Source organism: Salvelinus fontinalis, chromosome 13 (assembly GCF_029448725.1).
Source record: "Salvelinus fontinalis isolate EN_2023a chromosome 13, ASM2944872v1, whole genome shotgun sequence".
NCBI classification, from domain to species: domain Eukaryota; kingdom Metazoa; phylum Chordata; class Actinopteri; order Salmoniformes; family Salmonidae; genus Salvelinus; species Salvelinus fontinalis.
Genome location: NC_074677.1, coordinates 49,470,632 through 49,490,406, shown reverse-complemented (window position 1 = coordinate 49,490,406; position 19,775 = coordinate 49,470,632). Strand labels below are relative to the sequence as shown.

The window sequence follows — 19,775 nt, the reverse complement described above, 5'->3', positions numbered from 1 at the left end:
AAGCGCACGGTGTCCCCAGTATGCGTGCTTAGCCCAGTGCGGGCTATTCCACCTCGCTGCACTGGTAGGGCTAGGTTGGGCATCGAGCCGGGTGCCATGAAGCCGGCCCAACATATCTGGCCTCCAGTACGTCTCCTCGGGCCGGCGTACATGGCACCAGCCTTACAGATGGTGTCCCCGGTTCGCCAGCATAGCCCAGTGCGGGCTATTCCACCTCGCCGCACTGGCAGGGCTACGGGGACCATTCAACCTGGTAGGGTTGGGGAGGCTCGGTGCTCAAGAGCGCGTGTCCTCCTTCACAGTCTGGTATACCCGGTGCCACCTCCACGTACCAGTCCTCCGGTGGCAGCCCCCCGCACCAGGCTGTCTCTCCGGGTTCTCTCTCCAGCTTCTCCCACCTGTCCAGCGCTGTCAGAGCCTTCCTCCTCTCCAGCGCAGCCTGAGTCTGAACTGCCTGCCTTCCCAGCGCTGTCTGGGCTGCCTGCCTTCCCAGCGCTGTCTGGGCTGTCTGCCTGCCCAGCGCTGTCTGAACTGTCTGCCTGCCCAGCGCTGTCCGTTTGTCCCGAGCCGCCAGAGCCGTCCAGCCAGGACCAGCCAGAGCCGTCCAGCCAGGACCAGCCAGAGCCGTCCAGCCAGGATCCGCCAGAGCCAGGATCCGCCCCTCAGTCCGGAGCTGCCCCTCAGTCCGGAGCTGCCCCTCAGTCCGGTGCTGCCCTTTGGTATAGTGGGATTGACATGGAGGGTGGCCATTGGGAGGAGGCCACGGAAGCAGGGTTTGACTATGGTGGGGTGGGGACCACGACCAGCGCCAGAGCCGCCACCGTGGACAGACACCCACCCAGACCCTCCCCTAGAGTTTATGCTGGTGCGCCCGGAGTTCGCACCTTAAGGGGGGGGGGGGGGTTATGTCACGTTCCTGACCTGTTTTCCTTTTTCTTGTATTTATTTAGTTGGTCAGGGCGTGAGTTGGGTGGGTTTGTCTATGTTTGATTTTCTATGTTGGGATGTTTGTGTTCGGCCGGGTATGATTCTCAATCAGAGACAGCTGTCAATCGTTGTCCCTGATTGAGAATCATACTTAGGCAGCCTGAGTTTCACGTGTGTTTTGTGGGTGTTTGTTTCCGTGTCTGTGTTTGTTGCACCACACGGTACTGTATCGGTTTATGCACTTCGTTTATTTGTTTTGTAAGTCAGTTTCGTTATAATAAATCATTATGAACCCTAACCACTCTGCGTGTTGGTCCGATCCGTCTCGCCTCTCCTCGTCCGAGGAGGAGGAAGAATATGACGATAGCCGTTACTTAAGTACTGACTCAAAATTATGTAATGCCTAGTTAATGTAAATAGTTTTATAACGGCTGAACACTGTAAATCTATCAATTTGACATCAATTTATGTTGAAGGTAAAACCAAATCACATATGGATGTAAATACATCATAGAACAAAGTGGAAAGAGTCACTGTGCTACCATTTTGAATTATAGCATGGTGTACAATAGACTGCTGAAATATCTGGGTCTACTTTTAAAAATCCACCTTTCCAGAAAAAAGTCTCTCACCGTTGCCACTTGTTATAGACCCCCCTCAGCCCCCAGCTGTGCCCTGGACACCATATGTGAATTGATTGCCCCCCATCTATCTTCAGAGTTCGTACTGTTAGGTGACCTAACTGGGATATGCTTAACACCCCGGGCGTCATACAATCTAAGCTAGATGCCCTCAATCTCACACAAATGATCAAGGAACCTACCAGGTACAACCCTAAATCTGTAACCATGGGCACCCTCTTAGATATCATCCTGACCAACTTGCCCTCTAAATACACCTCCGCTGTCTTCAACCAGGATCTCAGTGATCACTGCCTCATTGCCTGCGTCTGTAATGGGTCCGCGGTCAAACGACCACCGCTCATCACTGTCAAACGCTCCCTAAAACACTTCACGGAGCAGGCCTTTCTAATCGACCTGGCCCGGGTATCCTGGTTGCTCTTTAAAGTGCTTTCCTCACCATTTTAAATAAGCATGCCCAATTTCAAAAATGTAGAACTAAGATCAGATATAGCCCTTGGTTCACCCAGACTTGACTGACCTTGACCAGCACAAAACATCCTGTGGCGTACTGCATTAGCATCGAATAGCCCCTGCGATATACAAATTTCAGGGAAGTCAGGAACCAATATACACAGTCAGTTAGGAAAGCTAAGGCTAGCTTTTCAAACAGAAATTTGCATCCTGTAGAACTAATTCCCAAAAGTTCTGGGACACTAAAGTCCATGGATAATTAGAGCATTCCTCGCAGCTGCCCACTGCACTGAGGCTAGGAAACACTGTCACCACCGATAACTCTACGATAATCAAGCATTTTTCTACAGCTGGCCATGCCTTCCACCTGGCTACCACTACCCCGGACAACAGCTCTGCATCCCACGCAGAAACATTTCCAAGTCCCCCCCGCTTCTCCTTCACCAAAATCCAGACAGCTGATGTTCTGAAAGAGCTGCAAAATCTGGATCCCTACAAATCAGCTGGGCTAGACAATCTGGACACTCTCTTTCTAAATTTATCCGCCAAAATTGTTGCAACCCCTATTACTAGCCTGTTAAACCTCTCTTTCGTATCGTCTGAGATCCCCAAAGATTGGAAAGCTGCCGCGGTCATCCCCCTCTTCAAAGGGGGAGACACTCTAGACCCAAACTGTCCTGCCTTTCTAAAATCTTCGAAAGCCAAGTTAACAAACAGATCACCGATCATTTCGAATCCCACCGTACCTTCTCCACTATGCAATCTGGTTTCCGAGCTGGTCATGGGTGCACCTCAGCCACGCTCAAGGTCCTAAACGATATCATAACTGCCATCGATAAAAGACAGTACTGTGCAGCCGTATTCATCGACCTGGCCAAGTATTTCGACTCTGTCAATCACCGCATTCTTATCGGCAGATTCAATAGCCTTGGTTTCTCAAATGACTGCCTCGCCTGGTTCACCAACTACTTCTCAGACAGTTCAGTGTGTCAAATCGGGGGGCCTGTTGTCCGGACCTCTGGCAGTCTCTATGGAGGTGCCACAAGGTTAATTCTCAGGTCGACAATTTTCTCTGTATATATCAATGATGTCGCTCTTGTTGCTGGTGACTCTCTGATCCACCTCTACGCAGACGACACAATTCTGTATACATCTGGCCCTTCTTTGGACACTGTTAACAAACCTCCAAACGAGCTTCAATGCCATACAACTCTCCTTCCGTGGCCTCCAACCGCTTATAAATGCTAGTAAAACTAAATGCGTGCTCTTCAACCGATTGCTGCCCGCGCCCGCCCAACTAGCATCACAACTCTGGACGGTTCTGACTTATATGTGGACCACTACAAATACCAAGGTGTCTGGTTAGACTGTGAACTCTCCTTCCAGACTCACATTAATCATCTCCAATACAAAATGAAATCTAGAATCGGTTTCCTATTTCGAAACAAAGCCTTCACTCATGCTGCCAAACATACCGTCGTAAAACTGACTAGCCTACCGATCCTTGACTTCGACGACGTCATTTACAAAATAGTCGCCAACACTCTACTCAGAAAATTGGATGTATCACAGAGCCATCCGTTTTGTTACCAAAGCCCCATATACTACCCACCACTGCGACCTGTATGCTCTCGTTGGCTGGCCCTCGCTACATATTCGTTGCCAAACCCACTGAATCCAGGTCATCTATAAGTCTTTGCTAGGTAAAGCTCTGCCTTATCTCAGCTCACTGGTCACCATAGCAACAGCCACCCGTAGCACGCGCTCCAGCAGGTATATTTCACTGGTCATCTCCAAAGCTAACACCTCATTTGGCTGCCTTTCCTTCCAGTTCTCTGCTGCCAATGACTGGAACAAATTGCAAAAATCACTTAACTTCTCTAGGGTAGGGGGCAGCATTTTCACGTTTGGATGAAAAACATACCCAAATTCAACTGCCAGTTACTCATTGCCAGGAGATAAGATATGCATATTATTAGTAGATTTGGATAGAAAACACTCTGAAGTTTCTAAAACTGTTTGAATCATGTCTGTGAGAATAACATAACTTATTTAGCAGGCGAAACCCCGAGGATAAACCAGTCAGATTTTTTTATTTTTGAGGTCACTGTCTTTTCAATGAGCTTTCATTGGGAAACCAAATTTCTAAGCAGCTTGCTTGCAGTTCCTACGGCTTCCACTAGATGTCAACAGTCGTGAGAACTAGGTTGAGGTTATTCCTTTGTGAATGAAAAAATACCGCCATCTTGAAGTCGAGGCACTCCTGGTGTCCTAGACATGCGTTTCAATCAAACAGAAGGCATGCTACATATCGTTTTAATCCTGTATTGAACACATATCACCCCGTCTTCAATTTTATCGATTATTAACGTAAAAAAAGACCTAAAGTTGTATTACATAAGTAGTTTGACTTTTTTTGGCAAAGTTTAGAGGTAATTTTTGAGATATTTTGTCGTCATGTTTGAGCAAGTTGGAACCGGTGTTTTTCTGGATCAAACGCGCCAAATAAATGGACATTTTGGACATATATCGACGAATTAATCGAACAAAAGGACCATTTGTGATGTTTATGGGACATATTGGAGGTAAATCCACAGATGTACACGTCAAATTTCCTGTGTTTGTTCTTTACAGATGGAGTATCACTGTAAGCTGTTTGTCCTCCACAGATGAGGCTGTGCTCAAAGAGAAGTGCTGTGTTTTCAGACTAAATTGTTCACGGACGGTTTGTTCTTTTTAATATTGTTGTAAACACGAGCCTGTGTCCAACAGCGTAAAATTGGACTCATAAGTGAAATTGCTCATTGTGCATTGTAAGGTAACCTTTGAGATCAACTGTATCCACCATGGCCTTCATCAGTATCTGTGGGTTTTATAGAAACCACTATGGCACTGTATTCTGCTATTGGGCTGTTGTGCCCTCTACAATGTTATCCTGTTGTGGTATGCAGTATTGGGTTGTGGTATATTCTATTCTAGTGTGTCGTTTGACCATCTAAATGATGATTCCATACAGTCACATTACAACCCTTTCTCTTTTCATTTCATGCTTCCTCCACTCGGTTAATTTGTGCAGGCAAATTCACTCTCTCCTGTCAGCCCCATGCAACAATAACCATATGATCGCCTCATTATAACCGGGAACATGTTATTTCTCATAATACTCAAATCCCAATACTGTCTCTATTTATTCAGTCTGAGCCAGGGTTGTAATTATACTGTACATCCAAACCAATAGAATGTATGCTGAAGTATTAATAACTCCTTGGGTGCATCAGGAGAGCGCTGGGAATTATAATTCTGTGATTTGGTGTTTGTTGGTTGCAGAGGGAGAGAAACAAACACATGAGATTAACTCATTAAGAGTCATCCGATTCTGTCAATCAGATGGGACTGATCTGATGGAGAGAACGGGGACGAGATGAACAAAAAGAAGAAGAAGAATGAGGAGGAAGAGGAAGAAGAAGGAGAAGAAGAAGGAGGAGAAGAAGAAGGAGAAGAAGAAGAAGGAGAAGAAGGAGAAGGAAGAGAAGGAGAAGAAGGAGGAAGGAGAAGGAGAAGAAGAAGGAGGAGAAGGAGTAGAATTCTACTCAGGAGAAGAAGGAGAAAGAGAAGAAGGAGAAGAAGAAGGAGGAGAAGAAGAAGGAGGAAGGAGAAAAAGAAGAAGGAGAAGAAGAAGGAGGAGAAGAAGAAGGAGGAAGGAGAAAAAGAAGGAGAAAAAGAAGGAGAAAAAGAAGGAGAAAAAGAAGGAGAAGAAGAAGGAGAAGAAGGAGAGCGGAGTGTTTCATCTCTCTTCTTGATGTGAGAAAGCCTCTCTCTCTCCCACAGCCCAGTGACGGTGGGCCCTTTCCCAGAGTTCATTAATTAGTTAATTAGTTAATTAGTCAGAACAGATGGCTTTGCAGCACAAATCAGGAGGCTGCATGGGCCTGGAGCAGCCACGAGGAAGGTAGGGGCAAGGTGAGCAGGCAGCAGCGTTGGGGTGGAGCTCTACTGTAGGTAGGTACTAGTATACACACTCCTAACTTCACCATGCTTAACACTCCTGGACTGTACATGGCAGACATTTAGGATTTTCTTTTAGACATATTCTCCCCTTTCACAAATCACAAGCATATCATGAATTAACTTAACATCCACCAAACGTTAAAAAAAGAGAAACCCCTTATGTAATTGTATGTGAGTATATAGAGATGTGTGTAAGCCTATATATATGTGTGTGTGTGTGTGTGTGTGTGTGCCGTGGCCATATTGCATTACATTTGTTTGAATGAATTTTTTTTGCTTCGCTGCAGATTTAAAAAGCACTTCTGATGGTTTATTTTTAGATTGTTCCCATCTCCCCCTTCTGTTGCTCCTTTCCTCTCTTTAGCTATGTCTCTCTCTGTTTCTCCCTCTCTCATCTGTCTCTATCCCCCTTCTCTGTCGTCCCCTCCCTCCCTACCCCCATCTCTCTGTTAAAGGCACAGGCTGAAATAAGGTTGGCATATGTGAGTGTGCGTGTGCATAAGTATAGGATAATATTATGTGATTATGTGCTAAACCCATTGTAGAAATGTGGAGCAGTTGTCTTTCTCTTTTCAGGCCAAAAACGTTTTTGTCCATTGAGAGAGGTGGTGAGGATGGATGGCACATTGTACTGTTACATATTCAAACATACACACACGTATGCAAACACATACAAACACACACACACACACACACACACACACACACACTTCCATGTACGGACACACCCACATGCACGTACACACACACATACAAACTCCCTAACACACACACAAACAAACACACACACACACACACATAATCCCTTCAGTACAGTAGAGTAACCCATTAAAAGCAGAACAGAGGGAGCGAGAAAGAGGAAATAGAGAGAGAGAGAGAGAGAGAGAGAGAGAGAGAGAGGTTAGTCTACTCGCCTACGTACCAAAATGTTCAACCATGTTAGAGGAATCGAGGGCACTGCATCATCTCTCTGCATCGCTCAGCAGGATCTCTCCCTACCTCTGTATGTCACTGTGTGTGTGGTGCATAAATACTGTACACTACACACGGGTGAACTACACACAGCACACATACAGTATGTAAATCACACAGACAAAGACTACTATTTGGCTTGAGAATGATGCAAACATGGACTCCATTGAGGACTGTTTGGATCAGTGAATTAGAGGCATGCAGAGCAAGGATTAGATCGTGCATTAAGGAAACTTAAGTTCACACGGCGGATTGTTCTCACGCTCCACTCGCTAATGTTTCCAGTTTGTCAGACAGATGTAGAAAAGCATAACAGCACATGAAACATGCACCACAAAACAGGCAGGCCCAAATCTAGCAGGCAGGACAGAGCTGCTGCCAGGTGTACCTCAAACTCTCAGTATGTTCCCTCTACTGGCTGGCCCCGTCTGTCAATGACTGTGTGGATCATGTTCCACTGTGTTTACACTAGTGGTAAAGCTTGGACTGTATCCTAAAATACTCCCATTTCTCTCTTTATGAATACTCTGATGTGTTGAGACAGGCTTGATACAATAAACCAGATCCCATTACCCAACCTGGCAACCACAATGGAGACTGTGGATGCTCTGTGGTGTACAGTACACAAACAAACAGCTGTAGAAACAAACAGGCAGTCAGCCCCTCAGAGCAGCTGACTAAACTCATATCCACTGGCTCAGAGTCTGTACACAGGGACAGGGCAGAGCACACAAAAGTCAGGTCACATGGTGCAGCTAGGGCCAGTTCTACTGTTCTGGTCATGTGATCAGGACCAACTCCACGACCTAGCTGTAGACTATAACTAGGACCCAGATATCTTCCTGGTCAGTTCACATCATTAGGAAAAGTGCCTCGTTCTGTATAATTGTAAGGCATCTAATTAAGGAGAGTGAAACCATAGAATACGAGTTCTGGGACCTGATGGTGCAAGCAGGAAGTGATGTCATAGTATGCAGACAGACAGACTCACCGAGCACGCCCAGACGGTAGTTCATGGTGACCACGATGACGTTGCCGTAGGCTGCGAGGATGCTGGCGTCGAACATGTTTCCCGCCCCCTCCATGTAGGAGCCGCCATGGATGAACAGCATCACCGGCTTCTTCCGACGGTCACGGATATCTGTGGCGAAGAGCGGGATATGGACATACACAGAAGTATGCACAAACACAAAAGATGAGAAAGAGAGTAGAAACACTTTAGATTCTGAGAAAGAGAAGACAACTTTTGGCCTATCTACAAAAAAACTATCCACAGGAATGTCCACAGAGCCATTCACAAAAAATCATACACTGCTCCAAAAAATAAAGGGAACACTTAAACAACACAATGTAACTCCAAGTCAATCACACTTCTGTGAAATCAAACTGTCCACTTAGGAAGCAACACTGATTGACAATAAATTTCACATGCTGTTGTGCAAATGGAATAGACAAAAGGTGGAAATTATAGGCAATTAGCAAGACACCCCCAATAAAGGAGTGATTCTGCAGGTGGTGACCACAGACCACTTCTCAGTTCCTATGCTTCCTGGCTGATGTTTTGGTCACTTTTGAATGCTGGCGGTGCTCTCACTCTAGTGGTAGCATGAGACGGAGTCTACAACCCACACAAGTGGCTCAGGTAGTGCAGCTCATCCAGGATGGCACATCAATGCGAGCTGTGGCAAGAAGGTTTGCTGTGTCTGTCAGCGTAGTGTCCAGAGCATGGAGGCGCTACCAGGAGACAGGCCCGTACATCAGGAGACGTGGAGGAGGCTGTAGGAGGGCAACAACCCAGCAGCAGGACCGCTACCTCCGCCTTTGAGCAGGAGGAGCACTGCCAGAGCCCTGCAAAATGACCTCCAGCAGGCCACAAATGTGCATGTGTCAGCATATGGTCTCACAAGGGCTCTGAGGATCTCATCTCGGTACCTAATGGCAGTCAGGCTACCTCTGGCGAGCACATGGAGGGCTGTGCGGCCCCACAAAGAAATTCCACCCCACATCATGACTGACCCACCGCCAAACCGGTCATGCTGGAGGATGTTGCAGGCAGCAGAACGTTCTCCACGGCGTCTCCAGACTCTGTCACGTCTGTCACATGTGCTCATGTGCTCAGTGTGAACCTGCTTTCATCTGTGAAGGGCACAGGGCGCCAGTGGCGAATTTTCCAATCTTGGTGTTCTCTGGCAAATGCCAAACGTCCTGCACGGTGTTGGGCTGTAAGCACAACCCCCACCTGTGGACGTCGGGCCCTCATACCACCCTCAAGGAGTCTGTTTCTGACCGTTTGAGCAGACACATGCACATTTGTGGCCTGCTGGAGGTCATTTTGCAAGGCTCTGGCAGTGCTCCTCCTGCTCAAAGGCGGAGGTAGCGGTCCTGCTGCTGGGTTGTTGCCCTCCTACGGCCTCCTCCACGTCTCCTGATGTACTGGCCTGTCTCCTGGTAGCGCCTCCATGCTCTGGACACTACGCTGACAGACACAGCAAACCTTCTTGCCACAGCTCGCATTGATGTGCCATCCTGGATGAGCTGCACTACCTGAGCCACTTGTGTGAGTTGTAGACTCCATCTCATGCTACCACTAGAGTGAGAGCACCGCCAGCATTCAAAAGTGACCAAAACATCAGCCAGGAAGCATAGGAACTGAGAAGTGGTCTGTGGTCACCACCTGCAGAATCACTCCTTTATTGAGGGTGTCTTGCTAATTGCCTTTAATTTCCACCTTTTGTCTATTCCATTTGCACAACAGCATGTGAAATTTATTGTCAATCAGTGTTGCTTCCTAAGTGGACAGTTTGATTTCACAGAAGTGTGATTGACTTGGAGTTACATTGTGTTGTTTAAGTGTTCCCTTTATTTTTTTGAGCAGTGTATATCCCCTTCTGCATACAGATGTAGGATCTTAACTGGATAACTCTTTCGTTGCTGAGATTTTTCCTGCACAGGTGTAAAATGGCTTCTAAAGTTTAATTTCCACTGGCCCTAAAGGAAAAATGTATCAACCCCTACAAATAATGTCCATTCATTATAATCAACATAATAATACACATTCCCTGTTGCTGCAGGATTATTTACCTGATGTAGCAAACTGGTACAAATGAAGATCCTACATCTGTACGTGCCTTTTGATCTCCCTCATCTTTAACTATATCCCCAAAGTCTGAAACATACACTTCTTCTCCTCATTCCTGCTCTTCATACTGAACTGAGGTGACATTATAGGTTGAAGCAATAGTGTTGAAAGCTATAAGGTTGGAACCTATCCAGTATTGTCTCTTATCAATGGTTAGCCATTTTAGATATTGGAACATCGTCTTAGTGTTGTCATGGCAGTCTGTATTTTTCTGTCCCCTCTTGTAGTGTCGTGGTCCTATCTGTACATTTCCCTGCATCCCCTCTCTCTGTGGTATTATGGTACAGTCTGTAACTCTCACTGTCCCCTCTGGTTAGTTTTGGTACAGTCTGCCACTGTCTCTCCTACTGCAGTATAATGGTACGATCTGGGGTTTTCTGGGTCCCCCCTCTCTGTGAGGTACTGTGGTACGGTCTGCGTGTCTTTAATAAGGCAGAGCTGCCAGTGGTTCCCAGTTAGCCTAGCGTCTGCCCTGTGGATAATTCATATGAGAGCCAGACCAAGTGGAAACATAAATAAGAGCCACATCATCTGTTTACCCTGATGACTTTCTGGAAGGAGATGGGAAAGGGACAGAGGGAGAAAGATGGGAAAATAGAGAGAGAGAGAGAGAGATGAGAAAATACATACTGTAACTTAGAGAACGATGGGAAAAGAGACAGGAAGGAGAGCGAGAGAAAGAAAAGAGAGAGAAGAGAAGAGGAGAGATAGAAAGAAAGATACATGGCCCCTGAACAGAGACAGAGAGAGAGGGAGTGAGCAAGAGAAGGAGAAAGAGTAATGTCACAAGAAAATGGTGGGATGGGATGAGATTAAACAAACCGTTACAAAGTTGTACATGGCAAGGTCTCTTCACGGACACAGAGATGCATGTAGGAAAATGTACAAACGCGCACACACAGACACACAGAGACACACAGAGACACAGGCAGGCAGCTGCGATGCTGAGTCGCTATGGAAACTGCCTCCTCTCTCTCTAATAGAACCGCACCAGCCATTCCATTGCATTGACTCACTCGGAGCCTGTTGCCGTGGTAACAAATTCTACTCACGTATTTGCACACCCGCCTGCATCACAACCTGAATCTCAGGTTACACATGCACCAGAACGCATCACTCACACACCACTGCAACAATGTACAATTTATCAATACGCACACATGCAGTCACCTTTTATAGAACATACAGTGCACTCGAGAGACATGAACATTCACACACAATACATTAAAGCCCTGACACACACACACACACACACACACACACACACACACGCACTCTTTTCCCATCTCTCCGACATTCACACTTATGCAACCAACATTGCATATGCACACACTCAGCGGAGGAGTTCACACACACTCTCCCACCCTCCATTCCCTTTCCCCCTCTCTCCAGTGTGTTGTGAGCCTCTGGTGATTTCCCAGAGGAGATGTAAACAAGTTCAATTATCCCAGCATTACCAGGCCAGCAGAGCCCTGGGTGTGATGCCTGGCTAATGGATCAGCTCTCCTCTCTGTCACCAGGCAGTCACACTCCACTTGCACATGACAAATGACACACACGCACACGCACACGCACACGCACACACACACACACACACACACACACACACACACACACACACACACACACACACACACACACACCTAGAGCAGAGTTAGGACACTTGGAATACCTGGAGCAGGAAATACGTTTCCCGTTTCACGGATGTTCAGCATCCATGGCGCGATTGAAATGTAAAGCATAGTTTACTGTGAACACCGTCTCCGCGCACATTGCCTTTAAATGACATTCGCCCTACAGCGCTGAACTTCTGCGATCAGGCTTGAACCGAGCCCTTTGTCTCTGAGACTGTCGTTGTATGACTGTTGTGTGTATGTGTGACCTCCAAAGGATGCAAGACAATATATCTCATTGTATACCCACATAAAGCCTTCAATTATCTCTGTGTGAATAAGAGCTAAATTAAAGTACACTGACTGTACAAAACATTAGGAACTGCTCTTTCCATGACATAGACTGACTAGGTGAAACCAGTTGAAAGCTATGATCCTTTATAGATGTCACTTGTTAAATCCACTTCAATCAGTGTAGATGAAGGGGAGGAGACAGGTTAAAGAAGGATTTTCCTTGAGACAATAGCAACATGGATTCTGTATGTGTGCCATTCAGAGAGTGAATGGGCAAGACAAACGATTTAAGTGCCTTTGAACGGGGTATGGTAGTAGGTACCAGGCGCACCGGTTTGAGTTTGTCAAGAACTGCAACACTGCTGGGGTTTTCACACTCAACAGTTTCCCTGTGTGTATCAAGAATGTGCATTCTGAAATTATTCAGATCCCTGGACTTCTTCCACATGTTGTTATGTTACAGCCTCGTTCTAAAATGGGTTAAATACATTATTTTCCTCATCAATCTACACACAATACACCCTAATGACAAAACGAAAACTTGTTTTTTAGAAATTTCAGATCATTTAAGAATAGAAAACAGAAATAGGTGCAGGTGCATTCTGTCTTCATTGATCATCCTTGAGATGTTTCTACAACTTGATTGGAGTCCAACTGTGTTAAATCTAACTGATTGTACATGATTTGGAAAGGCACACACCTATATAAGGTTGAAGGAATAGTCCATAGAGCATCGAGACAGGATTGTGTCGATGTAAAGATCTGGGGAAGGGTACCATAAATTTTCTGCAGCATTAAAGGTCCCCAAGAACACAGTGGCCTCCATCATTCTTAAATGGAAAAAGTTTAGAACCACCAAGACTCTTCCTAGTGCTGGCCGCCAGGCCAAGCACAGCAATTGGAGGAGAAGGGCCTTGGTCAGGGAGGTGACCAAGAACCTGATGGTCATGCTGACAGAGCTCCAGAGTTCCTCTGAGGAGATGGGAAAACCTTTCAAAAGGACAACCGTCTCTGCAGCACTCCACCAATCAAGCCTTTATGGTAGAGTGGCCAGACGGAAGCCACTCCTCAGAAAAAGGCATATGACAGCCCGCTTGGATTTGGCCAAAAGGCACCACCTAAAGGACTCTCAGACCATGAGAAACAAGATTATCTGGTCTGATGACTGGTGCGAAGGTTCACCTTCCAACAGGACAACAACTCTAAGCCCACAGCCACGACAACGCAGGAGTCGTGGCTGTGGTCGTGAATGTCCTTTTGTGGCTCAGCCAGAGCCCAGAGACCTGAAAATAGCTTTGCAGCAACGCTCCCCATCCAACCTGCAAGAGCTTGAGAGGATCTACAGAGAAGAATGGAAGAAACTCCCTAAATACAGGTGTGCCAAGCTTGTAGCGTCATACCCAAGAAGACTCAAAGCTATAATCACTGCCAAAGGTGCTTCAACAAAGTACTGAATCCTTATGTAAATGTAAAATAAAAAATGTTTTTGCTTTGTCATTATGGGGTATTGTGTATAGATTGATGACGAGAAAACAAACAATTTAATACATTTTAGAATAAGGCTGTAACGTAACAAAATGTGGAAAAAGTCAAGGGGTCTGAATACTTTCCGAATGCACTGTACATGTGCGTTTGAAGTTGATTGCATGTACAATGGGGAGAACAAGTATTTGATACACTGCCGATTTTGCAGGTGTTCCTACTTACAAAAATCCAGAAAATCACATTGTATGATTTTTAAGTAATTAATTTGCATTTTATTGCATGACATAAGTATTTGATCACCTACCAACCAGTAAGAAATCCGTCTCTCACAGACCTGTTAGTTTTTCTTTAAGAAGCCCTCCTGTTCTCCACTCATTACCTGTATTAACTGCACCTGTTTGAACTCGTTACCTGTATAAAAGACACCTGTCCACACACTCAATCAAACAGACTCCAACCTATCCACAATGGCCAAGACCAGAGAGATGTGTAAGGACATCAGGGGTATAATTGTAGACCTGCACAAGGCTGGGATGGGCTACAGGACAATAGGCAAGCAGCTTGGTGAGAAGGCAACAACTGTTGGCGCAATTATTAGAAAATGGAAGAAGTTCAAGGTGACGGTCAATCACCCTCGGTCTGGGGCTCCATGCAAGATCTCACCTCGTGGGGCATCAATGATCATGAGGAAGGTGAGGGATCAGCCCAGAATTACACGGCAGGACCTGGTCAATGACGTGAAGAGAGCTGGGACCACAGTCTCAAAGAAAACCATTAGTAACACACTACGCCGTCATGGATTAAAATCCTGCAGCGCACGCAAGGTCCCCCTGCTCAAGCCAGCGCATGTCCAGGCCCGTCTGAAGTTTGCCAATGACCATCTGGATGATCCAGAGGAGGAATGGGAGAAGGTCATGTGGCCTGATGAGACAAAAATAGAGCTTTTTGGTCTAAACTCCACTCGCCGTGTTTGGAGGAAGAAGAAGGATGAGTACAACCCCAAGAACACCATCCCAACCGTGAAGCATGGAGGTGGAAACATCATTCGTTGGGGATGCTTTTCTGCAAAGGGGACAGGACGACTGCACCATATTGAGGGGATGATGGATGGGGCCATGTATCACGAGATCTTGGCCAACAACCTCCTTCCCTCAGTAAGAGCATTGAAGATGGGTCGTGGCTGGGTCTTCCAGCATGACAACGACCCAAAACACACAGCCAGGGCAACTAAGGAGTGGCTCCGTAAGAAGCATCTCAAGGTCCTGGAGTGGCCTAGCCAGTCTCCAGACCTGAACCCAATAGAAAATCTTTGGAGGGAGCTGAAAGTCCGTATTGCCCAGCGACAGCCCCGAAACCTGAAGGATCTGGAGAAGGTCTGTATGGAGGAGTGGGCCAAAATCTGCTGCAGTGTGTGCAAACCTGGTCAAGAACTACAGGAAACGTATGATCTCTGTAATTACAAACAAAGGTTTCTGTACCAAATATTAAGTTCTGCTTTTCTAAATATCAAATACTTATGTCATCCAATAAAATGCAAATGAATTACTTAAAAATCATGCAATGTTATTTTCTGGATTTTTGTTTTAGATTCCGTCTCTCACAGTTGAAGTGTACCTATGATACAAATTGCAGACCTCTACATGCTTTGTAAGTAGGAAAACCTGCAAAATCGTCAGTGTGTCAAATACTTGTTCTCCCCACTGTATGTGCATACATGTCTAACATGATGATGCACATGTTGGAGTATGTCTGTTCATGGTGAGTAAATGTGTCTTTGAGCCACCTGCAGCAGTCTCCAGGTGTACTTGTCTCCTCAGAGAGACATCTCCCTATGTGATTGACTCACATCTTGTCAGACAGCATTTCATTAAACTATTAACAATGTTAGTAACATACCTAGTCACGGGAACAGCTTTTAGACACTGCCCCATGTATGTGGCATGCATGTAATATGCATATGTATATAATATTTAAACTCAAAACTGTAACTATGCCACTTTTTCTATGTCATCTTGGTAAGCAACTCCAGTGTATATTTGGCCTTGTGTTTTAGGTTATTGTTCTGCTGAAAGGTGAATTTGTCTCCCAGTGTCTGTAGGAAAGAAAACTGAACCAGGTTTTCCTCTAGGATTTTGCCTGTGCTTAGCTGTATTCCATTTTTTTAATAAAAAAAAATTCCCTAGTCTTTGCCAATAACAAGCATACCTATAACATGATGCAGCCACCACCATGCTTGAAAATATGAAGAGTGGTACTCTGTGATGTGTTGGATTTGCCCCCAACAACGCTTTGTATTCGGTTGATTTCTTTGCCACAATTTTTGCAGTACTACATTAGTGGCTTGTTGCAAACATGATGCACGTATTGGAATATTTTGATTCTGTGCAGGCTTCCTTCTTTTCACTCTGTCATTTAGGTTAGTATTGGGGAGTAACTACAATGTTGTTGATCCATCCTCAGTTCTCATTTCACCACTATTAAACTCTAATTAGCTGTTTTAAAATCACCATTGGCCTCATGGTGAAATCCCTGAGCAGTTTCCTTCCTCTCTGGCAACTGAGTTAGGAAGGACGCCTGTATCTCTGTAGTGATAATTAATAACTTTGCCGTGCTCAAAGGGATATTCAGCGTCTTTTTTTTCTCTTTCTTTACACATCAACCAATCGGTGCCCTTCTTTCCAAGGCATTGAAAAACCCCTGGTCTTTGTGGTTGAATCTGTGCTTGAAATTCACTGCTCGACTGAGGGAACTTTTATTAATTTCAAAGATTTTCTACAAACAAAATTCCACTGACATTATGGGGTATTGTGTGTAGACCAGTGGCACAAAATCTCAATTTAATCCATTTTAAATTCAGGCAGTGACACAACAAAATGTAGAAAAAGTAAAGGGGTGTGAATACTTTCTGAAGGAACTGTACATCATATTTATGTAGCTGTACATCCCTTTGTACAATATATATAATTAATTCATTCTCATGGAGGTGTTGCTAAGCTTCAGCACCGGAGCAAACATGGCAGCAGTGGTCTGGACTGACCCAGTCAGACTGGTTCATCCTTAGGAGCAAGGGGACCAGGGGTTTGTCAAGACTTCCCACTTGCCTATGTTTGTGTGGGTTTTGCTGCCCATGTTTGTATGTGATGGAGTGTGTGTTGCTGTAGGATGTGTGTGTGAAAAAAAAGTGATGAAGTGTGATTGAGTGTCTGGATTCATGTGTATGTGAGAGTGCTTGGAAGTCATATGTGTGTGTTTTCATGCATGATAAGAGTGCAAGTGTTAGTGCATGATAAGAGTGCATGTGTTAGTGCATGATAAGAGTGCATGTGTTAGTGCATGATAAGAGTGCATGTGTTAGTGCATGATAAGAGTGCATTTGAGTGTGAGAACGTGTGTATCATTTTCCTCTCTAACCTTGCAGTGACAGTTGGGGATGAGGCTGTGTCCAGATGGGGAGATGACAGGAGCAGTCTCACTCAGCCTGAATCCCAGGCCTACAGGGCCAACAATGCCCTCACTGTACTGCCTGCTTCAAAACAGCCCCTAAAATATTCTCCCTCTCTCCCTCTCTCCCTCTCCAAATGGATTAGCAAGCTCTGTCTCCTTTTAAACCATAGCAATTAGAGACGGCAGAATGGGACAACTTAACACGTAAACAGCATACACACTCTAACACATGCACGCCCACATCATCACACGCACATATATACAAATCAGACACACAAACACCTGATCGGATGCACACACAAAGATGCACGCACACAAAAAACACTATGGTAACCGTCTGATCTTTCAAACCTCTTGATTACATAAAGTCAATGCATCTTTTCCTGTCTAGTTTTATCAACTGATTACCTGAGTATTTGCATGTGTAATGCATGTCAGTTAGCAAGCTCCACTGCTTGGAATCCATTCAAATGACAGCCTACAAGCCCCCCCACCACCACCACCCACCCAAACTATAATGCTTTTACTGTAAAAATCCTCACCTATTCCCCAACAAATAAGTTAATAAAGAAATGGTAAAGTGGATCAATCGAATGACCCAATCCAAATGATGAAGGTAAAGAATATTACACAAGGTTAAATATTCACTGGCGCAAGACAGAATACAGTCAAAACAGCATGACTTTGTAAAACATTCTATGCAAATCAAATTCTGTTTATTGGTTGATTAACCATATAGCGAAAAAGGAGAAAACTGCTTTGTGGCAAGGGTGTGTGGAACAATTGAGGTGTGTGTGTGTGTGTGTGAGAGAGACTGAGAGTGAGAGTCTATATCAGTCTACTTCACACCATTAACTAGTGTAGCTAGTTTTAAGTATATGGTATAAAATAATATATAATTGTGTATATTATTAGACGTATTATATTATTGTGAGACGATTACAATTACAGAGAAAAAGAATAAGTGATTACACTTATACACAAACTAATAATATCAGTTTGTTATTCAATTGAACCATCCCCTCCAAAAGTTTGAAAAAGACAACAAAAGGGTAAAACATGCAACAAAAATACCTTCATCCCTCGGTTTGTTCATTGTAGACTCATCGTGTTTTTTTGTGAGCGGACCTAAGGTTCAGGAAAAAGGGAGGGAAAAGAGAAAAGAGAAAATTCAAAAAGATTGCACTTTGCTGAAAAAGCAAAAACTAAAAAGTGAACAAGAAAACAAGAGGAGAAAAATGACAAAGCAGGAAGAGCAACCTCTATCTCATTTTCAAAAGTCTCCGAAACAACCGAAAGCCAAAAGTAAGAGAGAATTACAGATACAGCTTGTCCTGTGGAGACAACTAGCCTGTTCCCCTGCACAGTACCTAGCCAAGAGCTGCCTGGTCAACGACCCCAGAGAACATCTCATTGTTTTTCTCTTCCCATTTATTCCCTACACGTTAGTGCTTTGTAGAGGAAAATCAATGAAGAGAATCAAGCCATCATTCTTTGCCGTCAGAAGGCAGACAGGGGAATGCCAACCCATCATGAAGCATGTGCCCACTTAGCCCCTTAGCCCAGCGCTGCAGCCCTCAGGCTACAGGGTATCTGGGCCCTCTACACCACGTCCATGGGGACTGGTCTGCCACTATACACAACTACACTGGAGGGGATGACCAGGGACACACACGCACACTCCAGCGATGTTAATGCACATGATGAGTGTCTCTCCCTCCTCCAGTGTAACCATACAAGAAGCTGACCAGGGAGTGGTGGTTCAGTATTTACGCAGCCATGTGAGGACGTCTGACAGGGCTCCCCTATGCCAAGGTCACAGAGGTCCACATTCCGTTTTAATGGTGACGGCAGTTAAACGCTCCATAGGGGAAAGACAATAACGCCGCTCTCTGTAAGCCTGGCCAATATGGATCCTGTTCATTTGTTTATTGTCTCCATCTGTCAGCGGAGCGCTACATGGCCAGCCCAATCACTACACAGCTTTTATCGTTCCTCTCAATCACTGTTAGCATTTAGCACGCTAGCCTGTCCACACACACGCACACACACACACACACACACACACACACACACACACACACACACACACACACACACACACACACACACACACACACACACACACACACACACACACACACACACACACACACAAACAGTGTGCTAATAACATAGTGCCACCTGGCATGCTAGCTATGCTAACAACACACTCTCCCTTTAGGGTGCTAACACACTCCTTACTGGGCACACAATGGTTGAATCATTTCAATGAAATGAAGTCGCACCAACGTGGAATAGATGTTGAATAGACGTCTGTGTCCAGTGGGGCCTCTCTCCTTGTGTGTTGGCGATACACTCTCTCGTCTAACAGACACAGTATACTCTCTGTTGGTGAGCCAGCAGCTTTATCAGTCTCACAGTGTGCTAACTACATCTCTCCCATTGTCTTCTGATGGCTCCCTCATAAGGTGCTAACAACAGCCTCTGTCACACTGTGCCGCAAAGACAGATCTATTGGCAAAATGCATGGCCAACACTCTGCACTGCTGGATGAATGGCTGCTGGAACAGGGACACACCCAGAGCACCAGCACTGCTCTCTCGCTCTCTCTCTGCTTTCTCTCGTCATTACTATAGTGCTTCCTCAATCCTCATATGCAAGTGCTTTTTTATACGGGGAGTGATCAATGTTGACCTGATTCCCTTCCGCCCCCAGTCCCCCTGGTGTAAGGGCAGTTCCAGTAAGAGGGTGGGGGTGAGAGACGACAGGTAGACAGCCTGTAAATGGAGGGGAAGG

General features: G+C 45.4%; 1 protein-coding gene across 2 annotated transcripts in view; it reads right to left on the bottom strand.

Annotated features, from left to right (window-relative positions):
* The window catches only part of LOC129868859 (neuroligin-2-like), a 77,310-nt gene that overhangs the window by 23,435 nt on the left and 34,100 nt on the right, over positions 1-19,775 (bottom strand). Inside the window, exons 3-4 of one of the 2 annotated variants that reach the window (XM_055943171.1) lie at positions 18,051-18,104; positions 7,993-8,142 (exon numbers count right to left, since the gene is read on the bottom strand). In XM_055943171.1, coding sequence (XP_055799146.1) covers positions 7,993-8,142; positions 18,051-18,104 — 204 coding nt within the window. The remainder of the gene's footprint in view (positions 1-7,992; positions 8,143-18,050; positions 18,105-19,775) is intronic. The other variant, XM_055943173.1, reaches the window with a different exon arrangement.